At 53.9% G+C, this 24,629-nt stretch overlaps 1 protein-coding gene across 16 annotated transcripts in view; it reads left to right on the top strand.

Moving 5' to 3' along the window:
• The window catches only part of DLG4 (discs large MAGUK scaffold protein 4), a 25,136-nt gene extending 507 nt beyond the window's left edge, over window positions 1-24,629 (top strand). Inside the window, exons 1-22 of one of the 16 annotated variants that reach the window (XM_064271690.1) lie at window positions 60-248; window positions 443-541; window positions 730-770; window positions 9,801-9,866; window positions 13,397-13,450; window positions 13,598-13,648; window positions 13,853-13,977; window positions 14,074-14,243; window positions 14,343-14,479; window positions 14,628-14,772; window positions 18,479-18,774; window positions 18,916-19,018; window positions 19,147-19,261; window positions 20,468-20,644; window positions 20,943-20,979; window positions 21,071-21,098; window positions 21,218-21,265; window positions 21,343-21,444; window positions 21,780-21,952; window positions 22,919-23,028; window positions 23,550-23,641; window positions 23,873-24,629. In XM_064271690.1, the coding sequence (XP_064127760.1) occupies window positions 230-248; window positions 443-541; window positions 730-770; window positions 9,801-9,866; window positions 13,397-13,450; window positions 13,598-13,648; window positions 13,853-13,977; window positions 14,074-14,243; window positions 14,343-14,479; window positions 14,628-14,772; window positions 18,479-18,774; window positions 18,916-19,018; window positions 19,147-19,261; window positions 20,468-20,644; window positions 20,943-20,979; window positions 21,071-21,098; window positions 21,218-21,265; window positions 21,343-21,444; window positions 21,780-21,952; window positions 22,919-23,028; window positions 23,550-23,641; window positions 23,873-23,979 (2,295 nt within the window). In that variant the 5' untranslated portion in view covers window positions 60-229 and the 3' untranslated portion in view covers window positions 23,980-24,629. Of the gene's footprint in view, window positions 1-59; window positions 249-442; window positions 542-729; window positions 779-1,420; window positions 1,879-9,800; window positions 9,966-10,013; window positions 12,519-12,550; window positions 12,753-13,212; window positions 13,452-13,589; window positions 13,649-13,852; window positions 13,978-14,073; window positions 14,244-14,342; window positions 14,480-14,627; window positions 14,773-18,478; window positions 18,775-18,915; window positions 19,019-19,146; window positions 19,262-20,467; window positions 20,645-20,942; window positions 20,980-21,070; window positions 21,099-21,217; window positions 21,266-21,342; window positions 21,445-21,779; window positions 21,953-22,918; window positions 23,029-23,549; window positions 23,642-23,872 lie in introns of those variants that run through there. The other 15 variants (XM_064271687.1, XM_064271686.1, XM_064271689.1 and 12 more) reach the window with 15 other exon arrangements.

Raw genomic sequence — 24,629 nt, 5'->3', positions numbered from 1 at the left:
CCTTTTTCCAAGACCCTCAGGAAAGTGTAGCTAAACTATTATGGTTATGGGAAGAGGGAGCCAGGGTGTTGGGGAATTTGCTGTGGTGGTGCCTGGGAACCTGGGGAAAGATGAAACAGCCAGCAGGTCAGGTCAGTTCGGAGATTACCTAACAGCTAAAACTGGGTCAGGAGAAGGCAGCTCAACTCCAATCTGGGGGGATTTGGGAGATTAAAGTGAGAGAAGAGAGATGTCGGAGAGACCAAGAGGTGAAAGACAGGGGTTCTTGTGGGGAGGCCCGGGGGGTGGCCTGGGGGCTGGGACTCTGGGATCCTTCTCCCCAGTCTTTCCTTGGGGTCTGGGGTGAAAGGGCAAAGGGTGGGGGAGATGAGGTGAGTGTTTGGCTCTGTCTCTGGGCTGGTCTCTTCCTTGCCCCAAGCCTCCCTCACTTGCGTTTTACCAGCTCCCAGGTCAGCTCTCTGGCTCCTGGCCCCTCCACTACTGTGGTGGGCACCCCCGCTCCTCACAGTGCTGCACAGTGATCTCTTTCAGGCCTTGCTGGGTGAGTAGCCCCAATATTCTGAGGGACAGAGGTGGAAGGGGCTGAGCATGGACTTCAGGGTCAGTTGGGAGCCCGGTGCAGGTCTTCCCGGCAGTGTTCTCCACCAGCGTTGATGAGCAAGATGATGGCACAGGTGGCCCGAGAATCCCAGAATGGAGGAGAGTAACTCAGTTCTGTTTCTGTGACAGACATCCTGGACTATTATGAGGCCTCCATCTCAGAGAGTCAGGTAAGGAGGTGAGTGGCTGGCTTCTTGAGGGAGTAGGCAGGGCTGAAGGGGTGAGGGAAGTATTGCTCATATTACACTGAAACTTGGGGTCCTGGGTGAGAAAATCCTGAGTCCAGGTCTAGGAGCTTGGGGACACTGAAAATGTACCTGCTCCCATTCTGTAGCCCTTTCTCTCTCTTGCTTTCCTGTTTTCTCTGCCTGCCCCAATTTCAGGCGCTAAAGAGTTCAGGGCATACATAGTTACCTTCCTCCTGGGAACCCTGAGGGCGAACCAGGCCCCCAGGGATTCTCCCCTGCCAGCCCCTCCTTCCCCCTCTACCTCCCACCATGGTCACCCGCCTGTATTTGAACAGTCGTGGGTGCTCCCAGACAAACTCTAGGTGCTTCGTCCCCTAAGAAATGAAATCCCTTATCTTTGTCTTTGGTAGCTTCCCTGGTGGCTGCCAGGTCTCCTCATTTGCCTCAGGGCCTCTCTGCTTCTGCTTCTAGCTCCTTTCCCATTATCCGGGTTCCTGCCAGCACCGAAGGAGTTAACTCTGTCAAGGCACCCCCCCATTCTCGCTCTTCGCTCCCTCCCTCCCTCCCCCTGCTTCCTCTCTCCTCCTCTCTCCCTTTCCCTCCTCGGCTCCACGGCTCCCTCGGCCGCAGCCGCTTCCAACCCCCCCACCCCACTCCCCCGCCACGGCCCCTAGGCCCTGGCTATTAGGCAAGACTCCCCCAATCCCGGGGCTCCCTGAAATCCAGTTCCCCTCCCCCATCCCAGCTCATGCCCCAGCCCCCGAACCCCGGGGCTGCCAGCCCCCGCTGCCCCCGCCCCTCCTGAGAATCGGGGTGTGCTCCCCAAGCCCCTTCCCCTCCACTGGGGACCCCCTTTTAGGGCCCCCTTCCCCTCCCTCCCACGCTCCCCTACCCTTCCCTTCTCCGACCTCCTCTTCCCCCTCTCACCCCTCCCCCCATCCTGGCCCCCCCTGCAAAAGTGGGGTGCGGAGGGGGGAGGGGTGAGAACCCGCGGAGGGGAGGAACGAAACTCCGATGAAGTCAGAGCCCCTTACCCGCCGCCGCGGCCAGGCCCCCCAACATGGACTGTCTCTGTATAGTGACAACCAAGGTAAGCGTGATGGGGGGGGCTATAAACTGGGGGAGGGTAACGAGTTTGTGGGGAGGGGTTAGATAGGCCTAATCTAGGGGTGGCGGCGCTGGAGTGGGAGCATCTGAAGTAAGATGAATTTCGGGATCATAATTTAGTTTTGGGGTTCATATATCAGAAAAAACTGGGTTTGGCCACAGGTGCTCTCTGGGGTGATCTCTTTGTACCTGTAGAGAAACGGAAAATTTAGGGTGTTGCATGGTTTTGGGAGGATCTGGTGGATTTGGGGGTTCACCATTGATGCTTGCAGGAGACTTATTTAAGGAGAAGCATGGCTCACACGGAGGCTTGTGGATGTTGGAAGGTGGGCTAGGTGTAGGGTGGCCCTCTTGCCTCCTGGGGACAAGCTGGCTTCCAGATGCCTTGTCCAATTTTGGGGGCTCCTGTGCGTGAGGCTAGATTATTGGTTGTGAGTTCCTGACTGGTCTGGGGGTGTCAGCTGGTAGGGAAGGGGTGGGCCTTCAGCCATAGAACAAGATACATTTGGGGATGCACCCTCAATTTGAGGGCACTATTAATTTTTGGATTTGATTATATGGAACGGGAATACCTGGGAGTTGTCAGAGGACTGGGGCCTGGTAGGGGAATCACCTGAGGGAATGAATGGGAGGTTAGGATTTTGGTTACCCCCATGGGAGGCGGGTTACTGCAGCAGTGGTTGCCAGCTCCTGAGGAGGAAGATGAGAGGTTTGGGGAGAGAGGGGATTTAAGGAGGGAGACCAGGTGGGTGGTCTGAAATTTGGGGTGGCCCAGGCAGGTGCCCAGTATCCCCATCTCCTCCCACATTGCATCTACCTCTGGTCCAGAAAGAGGAAGAGCAGATGGAGGGGAATGTTCCTGCTACCCCTGACGCTTGGGATCAAGATGGGGGAGGACACCTGGCATTAAGGGTCCCTGAAGACTCCTGGCCTAGGTTACTGTAGTGGAAAGGAGTAGGAGGAGGGCAGGCTGGCAGCAGCAAGGATCTGTACCAGGGTGTCCCTGGGAAGGGCAGGAGATCATGGGTGGGGAGGGCAAACAAGCTTCTGGTGGGTTGCAGAATACCTAGGTACGTCTTTGCTGGGAGACTTTAGGGCTGGAAAGCTGGATGCTTGGTGTGTGGAGGGAGGCTTGGGAGGGTGGCAGGCAGCTGGGGGCTGGGGGGTGGGACAGGAAGTGGGGGCCGGGGAGGCGGGGTCCGCGTGAGTCACAGGCTGGGGAGGGGGTTATATTTAGTGGGAACTGCAGCTTCCCAGGGGAGGGAGCCGAGGACACACATGTTCTTTGCCACTAACTCACACATGTGTGTACACATGCGTTATGCACGTTTGAGCGTGGATGGAAGAGACTGGGGGCTGAGGGCCTTTCAGGCCCACAGCCCCTGCCCCCTCCCCAGGGCCACTTGCTTGTTCTCCCATTCCGTAGGCTTGGGGCTTTCTCCTAAGCTGTTTCCTATCCACCCCTCGCACCCACCCAGGCAGTTTCAGTAGATTTTTGTGCCTCAGTCTCTCTGGCCCAGTCTGCTTTAATGCCTGTCCGATTCGCTGCTCTTCCAGTCTCCTGCTTTTAGCCGTGGTCTTAGGCGCCCTGGCTGTGGTCCTCTATGTACTGGTGTTCATGTAAAACCTATTTTAGAATGTGTGGGCTCTGCTTCCAACACGTGAACATACGCCAGCGAGGCTGAGGGGCTTGCCTGCACTGGTAACTATTACCAGAGGGGCCTATTCATCCCCGCTGCCGACTCCTACTTCTCCAGTGGAGTGCAGGGTTGGGCATCCTGGAAGGGAGTAGGCTTGCGCAGAGAGGGTCATGCATTTGGAGTCTTACAGAGGTGTGGAGACTCAGGCTTGCCACATTGCTTGACTGGAAAACTTGTCAGCCTTGGGATGGTGGGGACTCCAACTCCCAGAAGGCCGTGAGGCACAAGCTCCCTCAGTGTTAGAAGGTTGCTGCCAATGGCGCTGTTGGGAGTTGTGGTCCAACTCTATCCAGGGCTGTGGAGGGTAGCTCAGGAGGAGCCAGCAGGGGGCATACAGCTCCTGCGCCCCAAAAAATGCTGGGAAGGGTAGGGAGCGCTCGGGTTTTGCGGTCGTTGAGCTCCCCAGCTCCCTCTGAAAACACTCCATCTTTCATTGCCTATATTTAGGCTCCTACCGCAGATATTTAAGAAACACTTACAGAATCCCTACTACGTGCCAGGCCCTATGCAGACTCTGCCTTTTTATAGCTATCACTTATTCTAACTTCGTGCCTATGTCTCTGCCAGTATCTCTCGGTCTCTGAGCGTCTCTTTCTCCCACTCCGCCCCCGTCCCTCCCCTCTTCTCCCCGAGTTGCTGCCGCCGTTGCCATGGTAACCGGCGACGACTGAAGTTGCGTGGCTGACTCGAGGGCTGGGCGAGGGTGGCGGAGGGCGGAGCAGAACAAGTGGGGGAGGGAGGAACGTGGGGAAAAGACCCCGGGTATTTGGCCGGAACCTTGGAGACGAAGCGGTTAAGCCCTCCGGGTGGTCCTTATTGGACAAAGCTAAGATGCTGGGGGCGGGGCAGTGTGGCCTACGGCCTCATTCATTGGCCGATAGGGGCGTGGCCGAGGGACCGTGTAGGCGAGACCGGGGGAGCGAATGGGCGGGAAGTGGACTGAGGCGTGGTCTCTTGGAGGCAGGTGGGCGGAGTCTGACTTACTCTCTAGAAGGAGGCGGGGCAACAACCCTCGGTAAGGGGCGGGGCGTGGGGCTGTGTTACCTGACCAAATGAGGGCGGGGCTGATCTGGGAGGGGCGTGGCGTCGTCTGCATGTGCCCTGAGGAGACAGGGTTGAGGGGTTTGTTTAAGCGGTGGGGCGCGGGGGTCTTTGGAAAGGAGAATCCGAGGGCTGGGAGATCTGACGTTTCAATTTTCCTAAGATGGAGGCCTGTTCAGATTTCATCAGAGCACCCCTCCTACTTCAGCTTTATGTTCCAGGGAGACGGTTGCTAGGCGACAGCAAAGTCCTTGATTGCAGTGTTGCCCGGCAACGGGGAAACGGAAAATGGAGGGAAAAAGGAAATGGGGACTGGGGGAGGGTCTTAATGGGCCCTGGCGCCCGCTGGTGGAGAACTAGGGCCTGTGCATTTTCTATTCTAGAAAGAATTGCGAGTCCAGCCCCTTTCGCAGTGGATTCCTCCTAGGTTTCAAGCATTCTATATAGATATGAAACTAGGGCATTGGAGGGTCATCTAGGGGGGCGCATCTAACAGTTTCGGACCAACGGGAAGAGAGGGAGTATGGGCCAGATTCTAGGGAAGTCGTCCTCTCTGCGACTGCCGTAAGTGGGCATTTTAGGGAAGCCAGAGAACAAATTTGAGGAGACCACTTACCGGGTTTTAAGAGCTGGAAATGTGGCGTTCAATGAGACTATTTGGAAGAGAGGCTTTCACGTTAGTTTTTTGTGAGAAAATGGGAGCCTGCGAAGAGACCTAAGGCAATTGGTTTTTGGGGTGTTGTGTGTGGAAGATTTGTAGGTCACTGCAAATTGCAGGCCAGATCTTATTTTGGTGAATATTTTTGAGACCTGGATGTGGGGGAGATATATTTGGGAGCATATCCAATCAGGAATTCAGAATCATGGAGGGGGTGTTGACATGTAGGGAGGACAGGCTGGAAAGAGTAATCTATGAACTTGGGAGGTGAAGAAAAGGAATAGAGGAATTTCTCTTAATTTAAGGATTTGGGAATAAATCGAAGAGATTGCAATTAAATTTGGAGGGCCAGCTTTAAGTTAAGTATTCCTTGAAACGAGTCTGGTGGTATTGAAGACTGGTATATTAGAAAGTCACAAGTGTCTCATCAAATTCAGGGATTTTGACAGGGGACCTCAAATAATTTTGAGGGCTCCCTTTTTGTATGTTTACATTAGAATTAGGTAACGTTACACTGATTTCAAAATCTTTATTAGTGGATTAGGGGGTAGATAAAATTTAGGAGGGGATAATTAATTCGATTATGCAAGAAGGATCTATGACCCCTTAAAGTCTTACAGAAACATTGTTCTGGCTATCAGATGGGCCTGGACTGCAGGGGAGAACTGTGCTGGTTAGAATGGGAGATGTTTCGGAATCTGAAGGATGCTGTCCACATTAACAATCATTGGGGGCAGGGGAGCTGTTGGGAGACATAGTTTAGATCCCTTGGGGGTCCTTGTGAAAGTGAGAGAGAAGCGCTGCTTCCTTCTCTGTCCCCTGAGTCCAGGAGTGGTGAGAGGTCCAGTGAGGTTTTGGACACGTTAGGGGGTTAGGGGGCCTAGTGATTTTGAGGGTGGGGGATTAGGTGGAATAAGAGGTCCCTGAGAACTTGAGAAATGAACTGGTGATTTTTAGGAGTATCTCTCGGTTGGTTTTTCTCTTTGCAGAGGGATCGGAATAGGAGTATAACAGATAAACAGCTGGAACCAGGGAAGTTGGTGGTTAAGAGGGTCTCCCCTCAACCTTCTCCCATGGTGACGCTCTCCCGCACTGCGCAGGCGCCGCTCTCCCCCCCCCCTCAGGCCGCAGCCTCCAGTAGCCTTGGCCGCCGCAGCCCCCGCCCCTCTGCCCCTCCCCCTCCCCTACCCCGGGACCCTTGGTATCCCAGCACCCCCTCCCCTCAATCCTCCTCCCCTTCTCCATGTCGGCTCGGAACAGATTCGCCTCCATGTGTCTCTGCGTGGTACGTGCCGCGGTATGGGCTCCGGCCCCGCTCCCCTCTTCCCGGACCCCCCAATTCTTGGGGTGCAAGCTTCAAGTGCTGTCGCTCTTCCCTCTGCTTGGCGCGGGGTCTTTGGGTTGCAACTTCTCGCGGACAGGCGCAGTGGGTCGCCCCTCTTATCATCCACTTTCAATCACACCCCCTTTCTTCTGGGGGTGCAAGCCTCGGTTCCAGGTCGTTCTGTGCAGCTGGGCTCCGGTACGGTGGGGGTCAAGGGGGAAGGAACAACAGCGACTCTGTCTGTATCCCCCAGGCCTTTTCCTTGTCTTATACCCTAATATATTGGGGGCACAGACTTGGTCCCAATCGCATTTGAGCTGTCAGGGTTCAGGGCCCAGAGCCCCAGTGGTGTAAAAAGGGAAGGGTCTCCCCTTTCTGCCTGCCCTGCTTTAGTTGTCCTCTAACCCAGGATTGAGGTGCTGAACAGAACTACCCCCAGCCCCAAGTTTGCAGTTTCAGAATTACTCTGCCCCACCCCCACCCCCCAGATATTATCCTTGTTTTCTTACTACCCGGACCTTGAAAATTTCCATGGACTGAATGCACAGAGGCCCTCCCTTTCTCCAGTCACATTCGGGATCATTGGTACCTTTTCTTGTTCCTCATTTCTCTCATATTGTCTCCCAGTCAGAAGCAGCATTTTTCTCAATTCCAGAGTGTCCTCCCCCATCCCACATGGGAGTGGGGTGGGAGAGGTGTTTGGGGTCTCACTGTGATAAAACCTCATCCTCTGTAGAATGGATGATGAAGTGTCCCTCTTCACACTTCCGTTTTCTTTAGGTGCACCCTGACATTTCTTAAGATTCTGGAATTTTCTCTGTGAAATGGGGTGAAGATGGAGGAGGGTTGGGCTCAAACCCTCCCCCAGGCTTCAAAATTTGCTAGCCCTGCTTCAGGTCACACATAGGGAATTAGTGCAGTGAAGTGAGAAAAGTCCCTGGGTGGCGCAAGCAGTTTACTGTTGTCTGCTAACCTAAAGGTTGGCAGTTCGAACCCACCCAGCCACTCCACAGACGCCTGGTGAACTGCTTCTGTAAAGATTATAGCCAAGAAAACCCTATGGAGTGGTTCTACTGTATAACACATGGGGTTGCCATCAATTGGAATCGACTCGACAGCAATGGCTTTTATTGGGTGAGGTGAGAGAGAAGAGCTGCTTCTTCCCCTCTCCTCTGGACCTCCCAGTTTTGGGGCGCTATCCCTCAGCTGAAGACCACCACTCAGGGTGTGGAATGAACAGCCTCTTTCAGTTCATAGAACTCTATTACCCAAGACAGTGCACACCAGAGCCGTGGTGGCACAGTGGTTAAGAGCTTGGCTGTTAACCAAAAGGTTGGCAGTTCAAATCCACCAGCCACTCCTTGGGAACTTGATGGGGCAGTTCTACTCTGTCCGATACGGTTGCTATGAGTTGGAATCGGCTCAGTGGCAATGAGTTTTTGGTTTATTGATCACACCAACCCCATCCCCTTGTGCATGGCGTTGCCATAAGTCAGGGGTCACAGTGTGTCGGGGCAACAGTGTGTCAGGGGCCAACTCCATGGTAGCTAACAACAATAATATTTGTCTATACTCCCTCTATTTTCTTTTCTTGTATCTCTACTTTTTGTGCCCATGGTATTCAAACTTGGAGTTCAGGCATCTCTCTCCAAGTCTGTGGCTCAAGAATAGACTCTATCTTGGTGAACCCCTATTCTTTAAGGCTCCTCAGCCAAGGTGCTTCTTGGTTCTAGTTGTCTCTCTCTCCTGGGTTTGAGAGTTTTCATAGGGACAGGACCATTTTCCTCCTCCCATTCTTTTATTGCATCTTTAGTCTACAACCAAAGTTGGGTTACTTCCTCAGCCTTGCTTCATAATTCTCAGGGTTTTTAGAACTATCTTCTAGAATCAGGCATTGACCTTGATAAGCTTTCTCCAGTTTTATCTATAATTGTTGACCTCCAAGTGCTGGTACTCTCAGGTTCTCAGAAATCATTGGGACAGACATTTTGCCTTCTTTTTTTCTATGCATATGTACTGGGGGGTGTGTTCTGTCTTCTCCAGTCCCTGAGGGAGCCCTGTGTGTGGTACTTTCCTCCCCCTTTGCTGAGCTTGGAATTTGGGCAGCCAGCTCCTGAGGAGGGGAGCAGCGGGAGGGCAGAGGCAGATGTGGAAGGACCCAGGCAAAGTTGCATCCCTTCACTGCTGTTTCTATCAACCCCTTTTCTCTCTCGTGGCCCCCAGTTAATCTCCTTTACTGGTGTCTCTATTAAGTTAACATTGGAGGCTTTCGCGATGGCAGGTGGTTAGTTAGGGGTCATGGTTGGGTCTTTGATCCCATAAGACTGAGGGAGACCTGAGAATTCACTCTGAGTCTCAACACTCCACCCCCCTGCCCCAGTAGGGAACCTGGCACCCATTCCTGCCTCCATCCTGAGCCCGACTGATTCTGTTCCTCCCCCTTCTTCCACCACCCCCTTCCAGTATATCCGGATTAGCTTGCTGGGCTGTGGGCTGTTGTAGGGGTGGAGGCTAGTGGAGGAAGAGCTGGACAGGCTTTGCCTTGTCTTGCCTGGGGGTCTGAGACCAAGTTCCTTCTAGTTGAAGAGCTTGATTGCTGACATGCAAGGTGCTGGAGAAACGGAGGTTCATGGGGCAGAAGCCACAATGGGGAGGTCGAGGCAGTGGGAGTGCGGCGAGATGCAGAGCCAGAGCAGCTCCTGGAGTATAGGAGGAGGGAGGTTGGGAAATGGAAGCTAGGAAGGGGTGTGGGATTAAGATGATGAGGGAAGTAAAGAAATTGGGGATGGAACCTAGGGAGTGGGTGCACAAGTGACAGGGGCTAGAGATCTGAGAGGATGGAGGGACTGAAAATCAAGGCCTGGGGAATGGGTGGAGAAACCGACCTGCCTAAGGGGGCTATGCGGAGGTGGAGGGCCAGAGTCCCAGGATGTGAGGAGTTGGGGGATGGGGCTGGGATTTGGGGAGAGATGAGAGATGCTGAGGCCCTGGCGGGAGAGGGGGCTGTCGGGAGGGTGGAGAGAGGGGAGCCAATGGGCTGGAGGAGAGGGAGGGGGAGGAGCTGGTCAGGCCCCAGGGCCTTCCGCACTGCACTGGCTGGGGGAAGAGGAGGAGGCCAGGGCGGCAGCCTGGAGCCTGAGGCGCTGGGCCGGCCCCAGTGACACCTCCGTCCCCATCCCCAGAAATACCGCTACCAAGATGAAGACACGCCCCCTCTGGAGCACAGCCCGGCCCACCTCCCCAACCAGGTAAACGCCCCCGAGCTGGTGCACGTGTCGGAGAGGAACTTGTCCCACCTTCAGGCCGTCCATGGGGTCGTGGGCCACGCCCACCTCTCCCCCCTCAAGGTAGGAGACCCTGGCGACCCCGGCGACCCCCTCCCCAGTGCGGCCCTCGGAGCCTCGGAGCTGCAACCCCCAAGGGCCGGTAGGGCAAGAGCCATGGGGAGGGAAGCGGGGATTGCGGGTGTTGTCTGGGGCTTGGGCTCCTGGGGCCCTGGGGGAAGGGGCATTTGGGCTGTTGGGAACACTTTGGTCCCACAGAGGAGAAACAGAGGCCAGGCAAGTGGGTGGGGGTGTTGAACTAAAGCTGATGGTGTGTGTGTGCGTGTTGAGGTGTGTGTGCCCCCCAGGATGTCCCCTAGACCCTAACTTCTTCATTCCTTCACATCCCCATTTCCGTTCCAGTTTTCTGTGTCCAGAGGTGTGTTCAGAGCTCCTGCTGCCCTCATTTGCTCTTGTCCCTTACCTGCCTCCTCCCCCCACCCCTCTGGACCCAGCTCTCCCTGTCCCTGCATCTCCAGTCCCTTTCCATCTGTCTGGTCTGAGACTTTGCGTCCTGGGGCCTTTCTGCCTCTGTCCACTGCCCCAGCATTTGCTCCCTCCTCCCCTCTGTGCTGTTCCCTCCCCACTGGCTGGCTGGTTCTTGATGCTGTCTCTCTCTTCCTCCCACGCACTCTCCTTCTCCCTCTCCTGATTCCCAGCCCAGGCCTCTGCACCCGCTTGTCCTCTCCCAGTTACCCCTTCTGTACTCATCTCTGTCTTCTCTCCTTTCCTCCTCCCCTACGCCCTTCCTCTTGAGCTCTCACCTCCACCCTAACTTCTTCCGGTGCCCTTCTTGTCCCCCATTATTATTCCCACCACCTGTTTCCACTTCTCCCCCTTCTCTGTGCTCACAGTCTGTTTCCCTCCTCCAGCCCTGGGAGGCCTTGCTTCTGAGCTCCTCCATTCTCTAGTCCTTTCTGTCTTCTTCCTCTTTCAGTCTCCTCTCTGTGGGGCCCAGGATGGGGAGGATTGGGGAGCACCGAGCAGGTTATGAGATGGAGAAAGAGCATTGTGGGGTGGGTTGGGGGATCTCCGGATGTTGAGGGATGCCCTGTGAAGGGGGAGGTTGCTGACGTTTGATTGAGAATTTGGGGAGGAGATTTCAGAGCCAGTGGATGAAGGAAGCAGAGAGGGCACAGCCACAGGTCCTGGTGTAAGGAGGGGGTGGCAGGAGAGGAGATGGAAGGGGGTAGAGAGACCGCTATTGGGCATTTAGAGAAATGGGGAGACAACAGAGGAGTATGATGTCCTGTGGTAGGGAACAGACAGGGGTAAAGCTGGAATCAGGAAAGCAAGGCCCTGGAGATGGGGCGCAGTATTCGTGTGAGAACCAAGGGGGGAGGGCTGCAGGGAGTGAGGGAAGGAAGACCAGAGATGCTTTTTGCAAGGTGAGGCCATTACATCCCCTGGGAGGAGGTAGATGGGAGAAGGGAGGGTTGGGGGGGTGGTGGTTAGTCCAGTGCTAGGGAGCCCTGGAGTCAGAGCTCAGGAAGCCAAGGGAAGTGGAGGGAGGGACTGGAGGCCTGAAGTGTGGGAGGGGGTCCTCAGGATAGGGCCTGAGCTGGGGGACAGGAGAAGCCCTGATTTTCAGAGGAGATGGGGTGTGGGTTGAAAAGTGAAGGATTGTGATTTGGGGATAGAATCTTGAGGTTTGAAGATGGGGTAAGGGAGAACAGTGCTGATCTCTCTGGGAGTCAGAAACTGGGATGGAAGATGAGGGCTGGTGATTGATAAGGACTGGGGCTGGAGGGTGGGAGAGTGACAGGGAAGGGGTTGGAGGATGAGATGGGCACAGGGACAGGGAAGGGGATGGAGGACTAGGGGGGCACAGGGACAGGGATTGGGGTGGAGGATGGAGGCGGGGGCTGGAAGATGGAAATTGAAGGGTGTAAACAGGGATTAGGACGGGGTGGAAAGGGAAGCGAAGAAGTAGAGGCAAGGATGGGAAGCAGATGGAAGTCCTCATGGATGAAGGCTGGGGCATGGGTAAGGAGGTTCTAGAAGTATGGGGATGGGGCCAGAGAACGGGTATGGAACGGAGGACGGACACGTGGATGAGATTTTGGCAGCCAGTGGATATTGGTTGGGCAGCAGCTTTTGTTGAGATGTGAGGGGTCGGAAGATGGCGTTAATAGATTTTTGAGTATGAAATGTAGTATAAAGCTTGAAAACTGTCGGTGGTTTGTAGGAAAGGAGAGGGGCCCTTTTGGAGGTCGAGGGTGGGAAGGAGACTGGGGAATCTGTGATGAGTGTCTCGCGCTTGTTAGGCTCCAAATAAATATTTGCTTGAGGAGGAAATATGTTGGGGACCCCGGAAGGCGGCTCTTGGCGGCCTCCTGCCATTGCCATAGAGACATGGCTTCGGTTACCCTGGCAATTGGGGAAGCCCCTTGGACCGGCCTGATGTTGGCCCCGCCCTGGAGTCTACAGCCCTAGCTTTGTCGAGGCGACTGACGTCAGGGACCTGGGCACGCCCCACCTTAACCCTTTCCTGAATGCCGTGGGGGAGGGAGGATGAGGCGGCTAGGACCCGGATGTCTGTCACCACTCCTCCTTTCCTGACGTCCTTTAAACTGCGTAGGATGGGGGGCGTGGGGGAGGGAGGAAGGGAGGTTATTCAGGATGCGCTGCGCCCACAAACCTCTTCAGCCCGGACTGCTTTCTGCCTGGATAAGGGGGGGCGGGGCCCAGGGAAGGAGAGGCAGGGCTAGCGGATTCTTCTGTCTTCCGGAGTCTGGTTGCCCCTAGGGCACGCCCCAGCCCCCGCCTGTTGTCCAGACGACAGAGCCTCCAGGAGGTGGGTCTCCGGAGGTGGGTCCTTTCAGGCCTTGGTTGGGCTTAGATACCGTTGCTAGGCAACACGATCTCTAGAGGAAGGGGTGGATTGGATGGCTGGTGGATGAGAGGGAAGGAGGGGCCTGCAGCTGGGGGAACCCCAGGTTCCTGGGCCCCAGGATTTAGGGGAAATGTGTATGAAAGGTGAGGGGCAAATCTGGGGTAAGGCTATGAAGATACTTGGGTATAGGCGGGGGAAGAGGCACAGAGGTGGGGCAGGAAGAAGGGGCAGGGCCCTGTGGACATGGGCCCTGGGGTATATGTGTGTAGCACGTCAGGCATGTAACACCCTGTGGTGTTACATCCGGTGAGAAGCTTCCTTACCCCTCCTGAGTCTCTCCCCCCCGCCTCCCCCCGCCCCATTACCATCTGCTGCTCCCCTCTCCGTCTGGCTGCCTCTCCCTTCCCGCTCTCATCCACCTCCTTTCACACGCAGGGGCCTGGGCTGGGCCACGCTGGATCGGTGCACGTGTGTATGGAAGGTGGTTGAGGAGCTCTGATGGTGCTGGAACGGTCTTGGTTAAGAGGCTGAAGGGGAGCCAGGCTGGTAGGACCCTCGTTTAGTAGCTCCCTCTCGAGCCAAGGCTCAGGCAGTGTGTCCTCTCCTTGTTCCCTCATAGGCCAGTTCTCCCCCTGTGATTGTCAACACAGATACCCTAGAGGCCCCGGGATATGTGAGTTGTTTACATTTTGGGTTTGGGGCTATCGTGGAGAAGGGCAGGGAGAGGGAAGGCCTGGGCCCAGCAGCAGGGTCAGGCAGCTCGATGAGCGGAATGTCTGTCTCACTGTCCTTGTGTTTCTGGCCCGTGCTGGAGTTGCAGGTGAACGGGACTGAGGGGGAGATGGAATACGAGGAGATTACATTGGAAAGGGTGAGCAAGCTCCTCCATCCAGATCCCCTTGTCTCCCTATCTGGGCTTCTCTCTGTGCCTGTGTTTTCTAGGTGGCCAACCCTTTAGCCTGGTCCTTCCTGCTCTGACCTCAGCCCCCCAGCCCTTTCCCCTCCCCATTCACCTTGCCAGAAGTGGGCAGTAAGGGGTGAGGGAAGCTGACCTTCTTCCCCTCCTTCTGCCCAGGGTAACTCAGGTCTGGGCTTCAGCATCGCAGGTGGCACTGACAACCCACACATTGGTGACGACCCGTCCATTTTCATCACCAAGATCATTCCTGGTGGGGCTGCAGCCCAGGACGGCCGCCTCAGGTGGGGAGAGGAGACGGGTAAGGAGGCCGGTTCCCTCAAGAGGGAGAGCCAGGGCAGCAGGACTCTCCCGGCTCAGGCCTCCCTTGCTGCCCCCAGGGTCAATGACAGCATCCTGTTTGTAAACGAAGTGGATGTGCGGGAGGTGACCCACTCCGCGGCAGTGGAGGCCCTCAAAGAGGCAGGTTCCATCGTCCGCCTTTATGTCATGCGCCGGAAGCCCCCGGCTGAGAAGATCATGGAGATCAAGCTCATCAAGGGGCCTAAAGGTAATAATGCATGTTGTCCCTATCCCCATCTCAACTGCCCTCTGCCCCAGCTCCTTCCCAGATACCTGGGCACCCACCTCTGCCTTCCCCTCCATCCAGGTCTCGGCTTCAGCATCGCAGGGGGCGTAGGGAACCAGCACATCCCCGGAGATAATAGCATCTATGTAACGAAGATCATCGAGGGGGGGGCCGCCCACAAGGACGGGAGATTGCAGATTGGGGACAAGATCCTGGCGGTGAGGACTCCCATCCCTTTTCCAGCCCAGACCTGAGTCTTACCTGCTGGCTCTTAGCGGGATCAGGCTTCCTTATCATCTTGCCCCTGGTTCATCTGCCTTGAGGCCTTTTCTGGCTCTGACTGAGCTCTGCTTCCCTTGACGTCAGGTCAACAGCGTGGGGCTGGAGGACGTGATGCATGAAGATGCTGTGGCAGCCCTGAAGAACACGTATGATGTTGTCTACCTAAAGGTGGCCAAGCCCAGCAATGCCTACCTGAGTGACAGCTATGCTCCCCCAGACATCACAACCTGTGAGAGCCCTCCAAACCCCCAAACTCCCCATATCCCATCCCACTTACCCCATTGCGTCCAGTCCCATGACATCCCCGTGACGGTTCCTTGTCAGGTAGTTCCCATGCAATGTCCACAACCTCCGGTATTTCCTGTTGTTGGAGAAGAAAAGGGAAATCAGTCACCGTAGAAGAACTAGGAAAGGTTGTCAACAATCTCTCCCCCAGAAAGCACAAGGCCCAGATGGTTTTATGGCTAATTTTTATCAACCCTTCAAGGAATGGGTAATTCTTATGCTGTTTTAGAACATGGGAAAAGATTAAAATTTCCATATTTTACCTTATAAGGCCAGTTAAAATGTTGACAAATACAACGTAAAATAAGACAAGTACAGACTGATTTCGTTTATGAAGAGATGCAGAAACTTAAAATAACATGGTAGCAAACTAAACGTAGCACAGCACGTTAAAGGAATAACATTGTCACAAAGTAGGGTTTGTTTTAGAAAACAAAAGGTGGTTCAATATTAGGAAACTTGTTAATTATAATTCATTATATTAAGCAGTTAAGAAAGAAAAACTGTAAGATCATCGCAAATAGATGTGGGAAAGGCATTTGATGAAATTCAAAATCTATTTTCACATGAAAACTCTTAGTAAACTGGGAATAGAGAAATTTTCCTTAACAGGATGAAAAGTAGTTATCAGAAACCAAGAGCAATCGTATCTCGTAATGATCAAACTCTAGCAGTGCGTTCACTAGGTTAGGAACGAGGCAAAGATGCCTGTTATCACTGCTGCTGTTCCACATGGTTTTAGAGCGGGGTTTCTCAGTCTTGGTACTATTGACATTTTTGGACTAGGTAATTCTTTGTTGGGAGTCCCTGGGTGGTGCGGATGGTTAATGTGCTCGGCTGCTAAGTGAAAGGTTGAAGGTTCAAGTCCTCCCGGAGGTGCCTCGGAAGAAAATCCTGGTGATCTACATCCCAAAAATCAGCCATTGAAAACTTTATGGAACACAGTTCTACCCTGACGCACATAGGGTCACAGTGAACCAGAATCAACTCAGCGGCAATCTGGGTTTTTAATCTTTATTGTGCGGGCTGTCCTGTGCATTGTAGGATGTTTAACAGCATTCCTGTCTTGTGTCTACCAGATGACAGTGGTAACTCTGCCTCGTAACAGTCAAAAATGTCTTTAGACGTTGTCGAATGTCCCATGGGGAGCAAAGTCACCCCAGCTGAGAACCATTTCTTTAGAGATTTCAGGCAATGCGGCAAGACAAGAAGAATAAACACATTATATTTGAAAAGGGAGAAACAAAATTATCTTTATTTGTAAGTCATATTATTGTCCATCTAGATTAAAATTCACGTGAATTACTGAAAAACTTAGAAATAATATGGGAGGTTAAAAATGGTGGCTGCTTGTAAGATAAATAACAAGAAGTAGTAACTCCCAAGTGATAAGAAAACGTAATGGGAGAAATGATCCTTTTCACTATAGAAAAAAGTTCTATAAAATTTTTAGAAATAAAAGTTAAACAAGAGATGTATAATATTTATATAACAAGAATGATGAAACGCTACTGAAGGGCATAAAAAAAAGACTGGAAAAACTGGGGAGTCACACCATGTTTCTGGATAGAAAAACTTAATATGCTAAAAATCTCAGCCGTTTCTGAGTTAATCCATATGTTTTATGGAATCCTAATCAGAATTTTAATGTCTCCCCCCCCCGACACACAAAAAACTTGGCAGGTTATTCTAAAGTTCAGCTGGAAAAATACATTTGGGAGAAGAGCTAAGAAATTTTTGGAAAAGAATAATAATGAGGTGTGACTGCTCCTAAAACATAATGTAAAACCATATTAAAATCACGTGGAACCATTTCCAAATACCATAACCTACCAGAAGAAATCTTGGCTCCTTAGAGAAAGGGCCAATTCCAGATCTGGACCAGGAAATGTAGAGGAACTTGTAATATCTTGTCGTACTAGGAAGGAAGGAAGCTATCCAAGACAACTAGGGTCATGTCAAAGATACAGGAGCCAAATTAAAGGAATTCTAACTGCCAAGATGGAACAATTTGAGTATAAAGAGAATATGAACTTCATTTGATCAAAACTAGTTAAAAAAAAATGTTAAAATCTGTGAGATTATGATGATACTAATAAATAACTGGGTTCCTCCGGAGGTTACTAGGGAAAATTGGCAAAGAAAAGAGCCGGGTATTTATCCTTCCTTCTCTGTTCAAACTGCACCTTACCACCAAACCAAAAAAACCAAAAACCCACTGCCATCGAGTCAATTCTGACTCACAGGGACCCTGCAGGACAGATTAGAACTGCCCCATAGGATTTCCAAGGTTCTGAATCTTTACAGAAGCCGTCTGCCACATCTTTCTCCTATGGAGTGTCTGGTAGGTTTGAACTGCCAACCTTTTGGTTAGCAGCTGAGCACTTTTAACCACTGTGCCTCCAGGGCTCCTTAAACTGCGGCCTTAGAGTAACCAAATGGTGGACGTGGGAGAGTTCTTTGTAGAAGAACCCCCACTAATAAATGCCTTCACCCTAAAAAATAAAAGGAGTAGAATATCACCAAACAGTGAAGCACTTAGCTACTAACCAAAAGGTTGGCTATTTGAAACCACCTAGAGGTGCCTAGAAAGGCCTGGTGATTTGCTTCCCAAAGGTCATGGCCATGAAAACCTTACAGAGTGCAGTGCTGCTCTGAAACCATGGGGTCACCCTGAGTTGGAATCGACTCGTTGGCAGTGGGTTTGGTTTTTTTAAGGGAAAAAAAAAGGTTTAATGAAAAATCAGAACCAGGCAGTGATCATCAGTGGCTGCTAAACCTGTCGGGTGAAAGGCATATGAAAAAAAAAAAAAAAAAACCAAACCCGTTGCCGTGGAGTTGATTCCGACTCATAGCAACCCTATAGGATAGAGTAGAACTGCCCCCATAGGGTTTCCAAGGAGTGCTCGGTGGATTCGAATTTCCAGCCTTTTGCTTAGCAGCCTGACTCTTCACCACCACACCACCAGGGTTTCTGAAAGGCTGATGGGGTACTTTATATTGAATGAACCTGACTGACAACACCCAACTTCCTGATTAATGCTAACATAACAAAAAGATAGACAGGATTGGATCCTATCATGATGCCACAGGAACTACACGGCATCACCTATGAGTGTGCTTACCATAATGAATTTGAATCTGATGAAGCCTCTAGAATGAACTCCAATGTATAGGAAGTAAAGGAGCAGAGAACATGTTAAAGAGCACCATGTGGACGCACTCAGTAGTTTCCCTATTAGAATTTTCCTAATTGACACATGACCTAGTTTTTTTTCAGCAAATGAATGGCCGAGGGGGAAAGAAGAGAGAAGAATGTTAGAAATTAAGAGATTTGAGAGGCATAGCAAACAACAAAAAAAAAAATCCAGAAAGCGCAGTATGAACATCTCCCTTAAGAGTTCACCATCCCTGGCACACCTGAGACAAGTAGCTAACTCCCTGGGCAAACCAGCCTCCGATGTCACCTATGGCTTACTGACCCTTGACATGTCTGTGATCCTGATGTCCCCTTTCCCACCCATCTTCTAGGGTCTTTGGCTTTGGCAGAATAACTTTCCCATAACCTGAGTCTGGTTACCTAGGGAGAAGATGGGGTGGTGAGTGCTCCCCGTCCATTTCATCTCTCCTCCTCCCACATCTTCCCTCAGCATATTCCCAGCACCTGGACAATGAAATCAGTCACAGCAGCTACCTGGGCACCGACTACCCCACAGCCATGACCCCCACCTCCCCTCGGCGCTACTCCCCAGTGGCCAAGGACCTGCTGGGGGAGGAGGACATTCCCCGAGAACCGAGGCGGATTGTGATCCACCGGGGCTCCACGGGCCTGGGCTTCAACATCGTGGGTGGTGAGGACGGTGAAGGCATCTTCATCTCCTTTATCCTGGCCGGAGGCCCTGCTGACCTCAGTGGAGAGCTGCGGAAGGGGGACCAGATCCTCTCGGTGAGGGAGCCTGCCCTCTCCATGCGTGGGTAGAGCCCAGAGCTCTTGAGGAGGGCCTTGGGTGGGTTGAAGCCTGCCTGGACTTCTCCTGCCTCCACTTGGCCCCATGTCCAGGTTTTCATCTGCTCCTCCTCTCTCTAGGTCAACGGTGTTGATCTCCGCAATGCCAGCCATGAGCAGGCTGCCATTGCCCTGAAGAATGCGGGTCAGACAGTTACCATCATCGCTCAGTATAAGCCAGAAGGTACCAGGCCTGGAGCTCCCCTTCTTGTGGGCCAAAATGACCTTCAGAACGCCGCCTCCTCTGCTGGAGGCTTCTGAGGGGGTGTTGCCGCATGAGGCAGAGCTCAGGAGCTTTCTTGTCGTCCTCAGAGTACAGCCGCTTCGAGGCCAAGATCCACGACCTACGGGAACAGCTCATGAATAGCAGCCTGGGCTCAGGGACAGCCTCCCTGCGCAGCAACCCCAAAAGGGGTTTCTATATCAGGTCAGAGGCTTCCTGGGCTCCCAGGCTGGGCTTCTCAGGCCCCCTGATTGCTCTTCACTCTGGCCTGCCCTGGTTCTTCAGCCAGCTTCTCCCCTAAACCCTGCCTGGCTCCAGCTCACCTGTTCAGGCCTGACTCTCTGTTTGTGCTTGGGTGTGGGCGAGGCTGCACAGGTTAGCATTTTGTAGCACTGTGTGGATTGCAAAACAGCCTCTGCCCCAAGTATCCCAACTGCCTTCAGCCCCTGATCGCCCTGGCACTTCTCCAAGGACTGGTGACTGTCCCACAATTTGGCAACTAAAAGGTTAATGGCCAGCAGAGCAGGGGCTCTCAGGATCTGGTGCTGGTTAACTATTTCAGTTGTCATCCTGCCTCTGCATACCGTGGGCTGTCCAGGGGACACAGACAGCCAGTCCCTTGCGTCTGCCTCCTATCTCTTCAGTGGTCTTTTGGGCAACACATCCCACACTGAGCACGTTGTCTTTCTCCCGTGTGTGGTGGTCTCTGGCTTGCCAAGTCAGTGTTTTCTCTCCCACTGATTGGGACCACTGTCTCTCCAGACACTTGCTCAAACCGGAGTCCTGGCTTGACTCTCCCTTACAGCTGGGGCCCAGAGGCTCCCCAAGGCCATCCATTCTGACGCCCAGTGATTCCAGATGATCCCGGAGTCTCTTCCCTTCTTTCTAGCCCTGTTGCTAGAACCTCTGAACCTTTGCTACCTCCATGGCTGTTCCTCCTCTTTTCTTGATGCCGGTTGTGATTTATTGACAGGGATTTGTTATGGACAAGGGTAACCAAAGTTTGCAAATAATTGGCTTTTTTTTTTTCTTACTAATCCGAGCAGTTTCAAGGCTATCCTTGTGACATGTATTGCCAACTGCTTTCTTGAGAGCGTGGGGCTCTAGCTCTCACAGTGTAAATTGCACAGAATCCATAGCCTGTCTGATCCCTGACACCCTGTGGAATGAATGGTGGCTAATGTTGTAGTACAGCTTTTGTCCCCACACACAGTTCCAGGGTTTCTCAGAATCCATGAGCCCATGGCAGTGACATCATCAGCCCCAGCTTTTCTCCAGACCCTCTCCTAAAATCTCAGGACTGGAGTCTCAGAGCAGTTGAACCCACTGGCCAGCCTCCAGTGCCTTGTCCTTCCCACCCTTCCTGGCAGCCTCAGCCAGGCTTCTAACTGATGGCCTCTTGCCCTCCAGGGCCCTGTTTGATTACGACAAGACCAAGGACTGCGGCTTCCTGAGCCAGGCCCTGAGCTTCCGCTTTGGGGATGTGCTGCATGTGATCGACGCCAGTGACGAGGAGTGGTGGCAGGCGCGGCGGGTCCACTCTGACAGTGAGACCGATGACATTGGCTTTATCCCCAGCAAGCGGCGGTGAGGCTTCTGGGGCCTGGCCCTTCCACGTTGCTGCCCCAGGCACTGTAGTTCCCAGGCCCCCTCAGGTGGACAGCCAGTAGGGGATGGATGTACCTTCTGATCTCTTGGGAGTCTGTCTGCTGGGCCCTCCTGGGGACCATGACTTCCATGAGATTTTGGGACAGACTTCTTCTCATTTAGGAGTACAGGGGCCCAGGGGCTGATGGGAGGTGGGGTTTTCAGCTGGTCTAGAGAGTGGGAGCCAGTAGGGTTCCTCATTGGGCATTTCCCTACCCCCGCTCTGTGTATTTCACAGGGTCGAGCGACGGGAGTGGTCAAGGTTAAAGGCCAAGGTAGGCATAGGAGGGGATGAACTTGAGTGGAAGAGTGGGGGGCTCATGGGGCTGAGGTCTAACCAACTACATGGCCTGGTTTTTCTTCTAGGATTGGGGCTCCAACTCTGGATCACAGGGTAGGTACAAGACCTGGGAAGAGAGGAGCCCTGAGCTTCTCTTTACATCCTCAGGAAGGTGGGACAGGGGCTCAGGGTTCCCTGTGAGAGCCCCTCATAGACTCCCTGCCTCCCACCAGGTCGAGAAGACTCGGTTCTGAGCTATGAGACGGTGACACAGATGGAAGGTAAGCCCGAGCATTGGCTCCAGCCCTTCCTGCTCCCCCAACTCTGATCTCTGCTGAGCTGGGCTTTCTCTTCTCAGTGCACTATGCACGCCCCATCATCATCCTCGGGCCCACCAAGGACCGTGCCAATGACGACCTTCTCTCTGAGTTCCCCGACAAGTTTGGATCCTGTGTTCCCCGTGAGTTGGAGGAGGCAGGAGGTGGGCATGGGGTTGGGAGGGCTAAGGACCCCACCCATGGGTCCATAGGCAGAGCCACCTCTGGGCCTTAGGCTGTAGGAGGATGCAGGGGTGCTTCTTAGCCACCCTCAGGGTCCATAGAAGCCGTCCCCAGGCCAGCGACTCGGAGACCCCAGTGGTGCTGGGCGAGGTGGTTCCATTCCCCTCCATCTTCACCTCCCCAGCAACCTTCCTTCCACGGAAGGACCAGCTGGGCAGTGTAGGGTTGATGGAGGCGGGCTTCAGGCTGGAGGGATGGTGGTTAGATCTCTGGGGGATGGGTGACTTCCTGGCAGATACCACACGGCCCAAGCGGGAATATGAGATAGATGGCCGGGATTACCACTTTGTGTCGTCCCGGGAGAAAATGGAGAAGGACATTCAAGCGCACAAGTTCATCGAGGCCGGCCAGTACAACAGCCACCTGTATGGGACCAGTGTCCAGTCTGTGCGAGAGGTGGCAGAGCAGGTAGGATGTGGCGGGTACCTAGTCCTTCTCCCCTTCCTCTCCCCACCCCATTGCCTTCCTCAGCTCTCTCTAACTCTATTTCTCTCTGTCTCTTTCCCTGCTGGGCCTCGACTCCGTTCCACTCCTCCACTGCCTTCTCCTCTTGGGCAACTCTGTCTGACCGCCTGCTCCCTCATGTCCCCCACCTCCCTGACCCCAAACTCCCCGCCACCATCTGTCCCGTTTCCCTCCTCCCCGTCCCCCCACTGCGCCCCATTTCTTCTCTCTTCCTGTGGCCTCATCATGGGTGGCTTGGCATCCCCACTTTGCTCCCTCCCTTCCTCTTCACTTCTCCCTTTGGCCTCCCTCCTCTCCCCTTGCCCTGTCCTGGGGTCCCCACTCCCCTCGCCCACTCGTCTGCTGCCACCTTTTCCCTGCTGCTCCCCACCCTGCCTGCCCTTCCCACACGGCTCCTCCTCTCTCCATCTGCCTCCCCTCTCTCCCATCTGTCTCTCCTTGTTCCTTCCATCTGTCTGTCCTCTGTCCGTCCTCCCCTCCCTCTCCCTGTATCCTACTTCCTTTCTTTTTTTCCTTGGCTTTCCTTACCCACCTGTGTTACTGTTTCTGCCTCCTGCACCTCTGCCCTGCTCACCGCCGCCCCTCGGGTCCCTGCTCTGTCACCATCTTTTGGGGTCCCTCCTGGCCTGTACCTCACCCCTCCTCCACTCCACCTCTAATCCTCTCCCTCCCGGGCTTGGCCTCCCACACTCTTTGGCTCCCCCTTTCCTTTTTCTCTCTGTCTGTCCATACCCACTTCCCACCCTGACTCTCTGCCCACCTGTCTTTTGACACCCACGTCACTTCCCTTTTGGTCAACCTCCCACCTCCCACTCTCCACCTTTCCACGTACTGCGTCCTGTCCTGGCACCTCTGCTGTCCTTTCCCGCCACCTGGTGGTCCCCCTCCACCCACCCTACCTGCCCCCAGGGGAAGCACTGCATCCTCGATGTCTCAGCCAATGCTGTGCGGCGGCTGCAGGCGGCCCACCTGCACCCTATCGCCATCTTCATCCGTCCCCGCTCCCTGGAGAATGTTCTGTGAGTATAGTCCCAGGGGCCTCCCCTCCACTTCCCCACACCCATGGCCCTGGGCCTCAGAAGGCCTCTGCTTGACCTCTCCCCTCAGAACTCTGGACAGGGGCTCCAGCAGTCCTTGAGAGAGATCTGCACAGAGAGCTGGAACCCAGAGGACACAGGGGATCTCAGGCCTTCCCTCCTCGCATATCTTAGGCAGGACTACAACTCCCAGAAGCCCATGGGACTCAGACCAGATGGGCAGCCAGGGCCTCGAGCTGCTGGGAGTTAGAGTCTGAATCTTCTGTGGGGCTTAAGGCTGGAAAGACGAGGCTCTGGGGAGATTGCTGGGGTAGTGTAGCTGCACTGGCAGCATTGGGTCATAGGTGGGGTCATCTGTGGCCCCAGAGGATGTTGGGAAGTGTGTTTCTTTGCCACCTGCTCCAAATAAGAAGATACTGCTTGCAACTTAACCTCCCTGGAGGAGGGAGGTAAAAGGCAGGGTGGGACCCCCCTCAGCTCCATGTCTCATTCCCTCTTCACAGAGAGATTAACAAGAGGATCACAGAGGAGCAAGCCCGAAAAGCCTTCGACAGAGCCACCAAGCTGGAGCAGGAATTCACAGAGTGCTTCTCAGGTGAGGCTGAAGCAAGGCTTTTGCCAGCTCAGGTGGTGCCTTTGTGTAAATTCAAAAAAGGTGCTTTTGCTAGGTGGATGGTTTAGGAAAAGGTGCCCCCTCTGGGTGGGTGTAGCTCCATGGGTGCATGGCTAGGAGACTGAGAAAAAGGTGTCTGTTCCTCCCGGCCAAAGCACCCCCTTGGCTGGACACCCTCTGGGACCATCCTCACCCCTATCTGTCTGCCCCTAGCCATCGTGGAGGGTGACAGCTTCGAGGAGATTTACCACAAGGTGAAGCGTGTCATTGAGGACCTCTCAGGCCCCTACATCTGGGTCCCAGCCCGAGAGAGACTCTGATCCTGCCTGGCTTGGCCTGGACTCGCCTGCCTCCACCGCCCGGGCCCCTGGTCTGGACTGAATTGCCCAAGCCCTTTGCCCCCAGCCTCCTTCTACCCCTTCTTATTTATTTCCTTTCTGACTGGATCCAGCCCACTGGAGGGGGGAGACTCCTCTGCATGTATTCCCGCGCCCCAGAACTGGGCTCCTGAACCCCAGGAATCTGGGGTCTGGGGGACGCTGGGCTCCTGGTCCTGAGCCCTTGCTCCTCAGGACCCCCACCTCTGCTCGCCCCCAACGCACACACAGACCCACCGGGGGCCACCTGCCCTCCCCATTTTCTCCCCAACACATTCCAGAAGTCAGGGGCCCCCCGAGGAGCGCCCTCTGCAGGGACGCAGGCCACAGGCCTCCACTCTCCCTAGGCAGGGTCCGGGGTCTCCCCTGCCCCCGTCATAACTCCCATGTCCCTTGAATTCTCATTTATTTTTTCCATTTTTTTCCCTCAAAGGTGGTTTTTGGGGGCATACGTGGGGGGAACTCCACTGTGGGCCCCCTGCCTTCCACATACCCCCACCTTTTTTCTTTGCTGGTTTGCATGAGTGGAAGGTCTAACTGTGGCTTTTTTTTTTCCTGGGTTTTTTTGTTTTTTTTTTGTTTTTTTTGGGAAA

Source organism: Loxodonta africana, chromosome 18 (assembly GCF_030014295.1).
Source record: "Loxodonta africana isolate mLoxAfr1 chromosome 18, mLoxAfr1.hap2, whole genome shotgun sequence".
NCBI lineage: Eukaryota > Metazoa > Chordata > Mammalia > Proboscidea > Elephantidae > Loxodonta > Loxodonta africana.
Note: the sequence above shows the minus strand (reverse complement) of the source record. Positions and strands in the feature narration are given on the sequence as shown.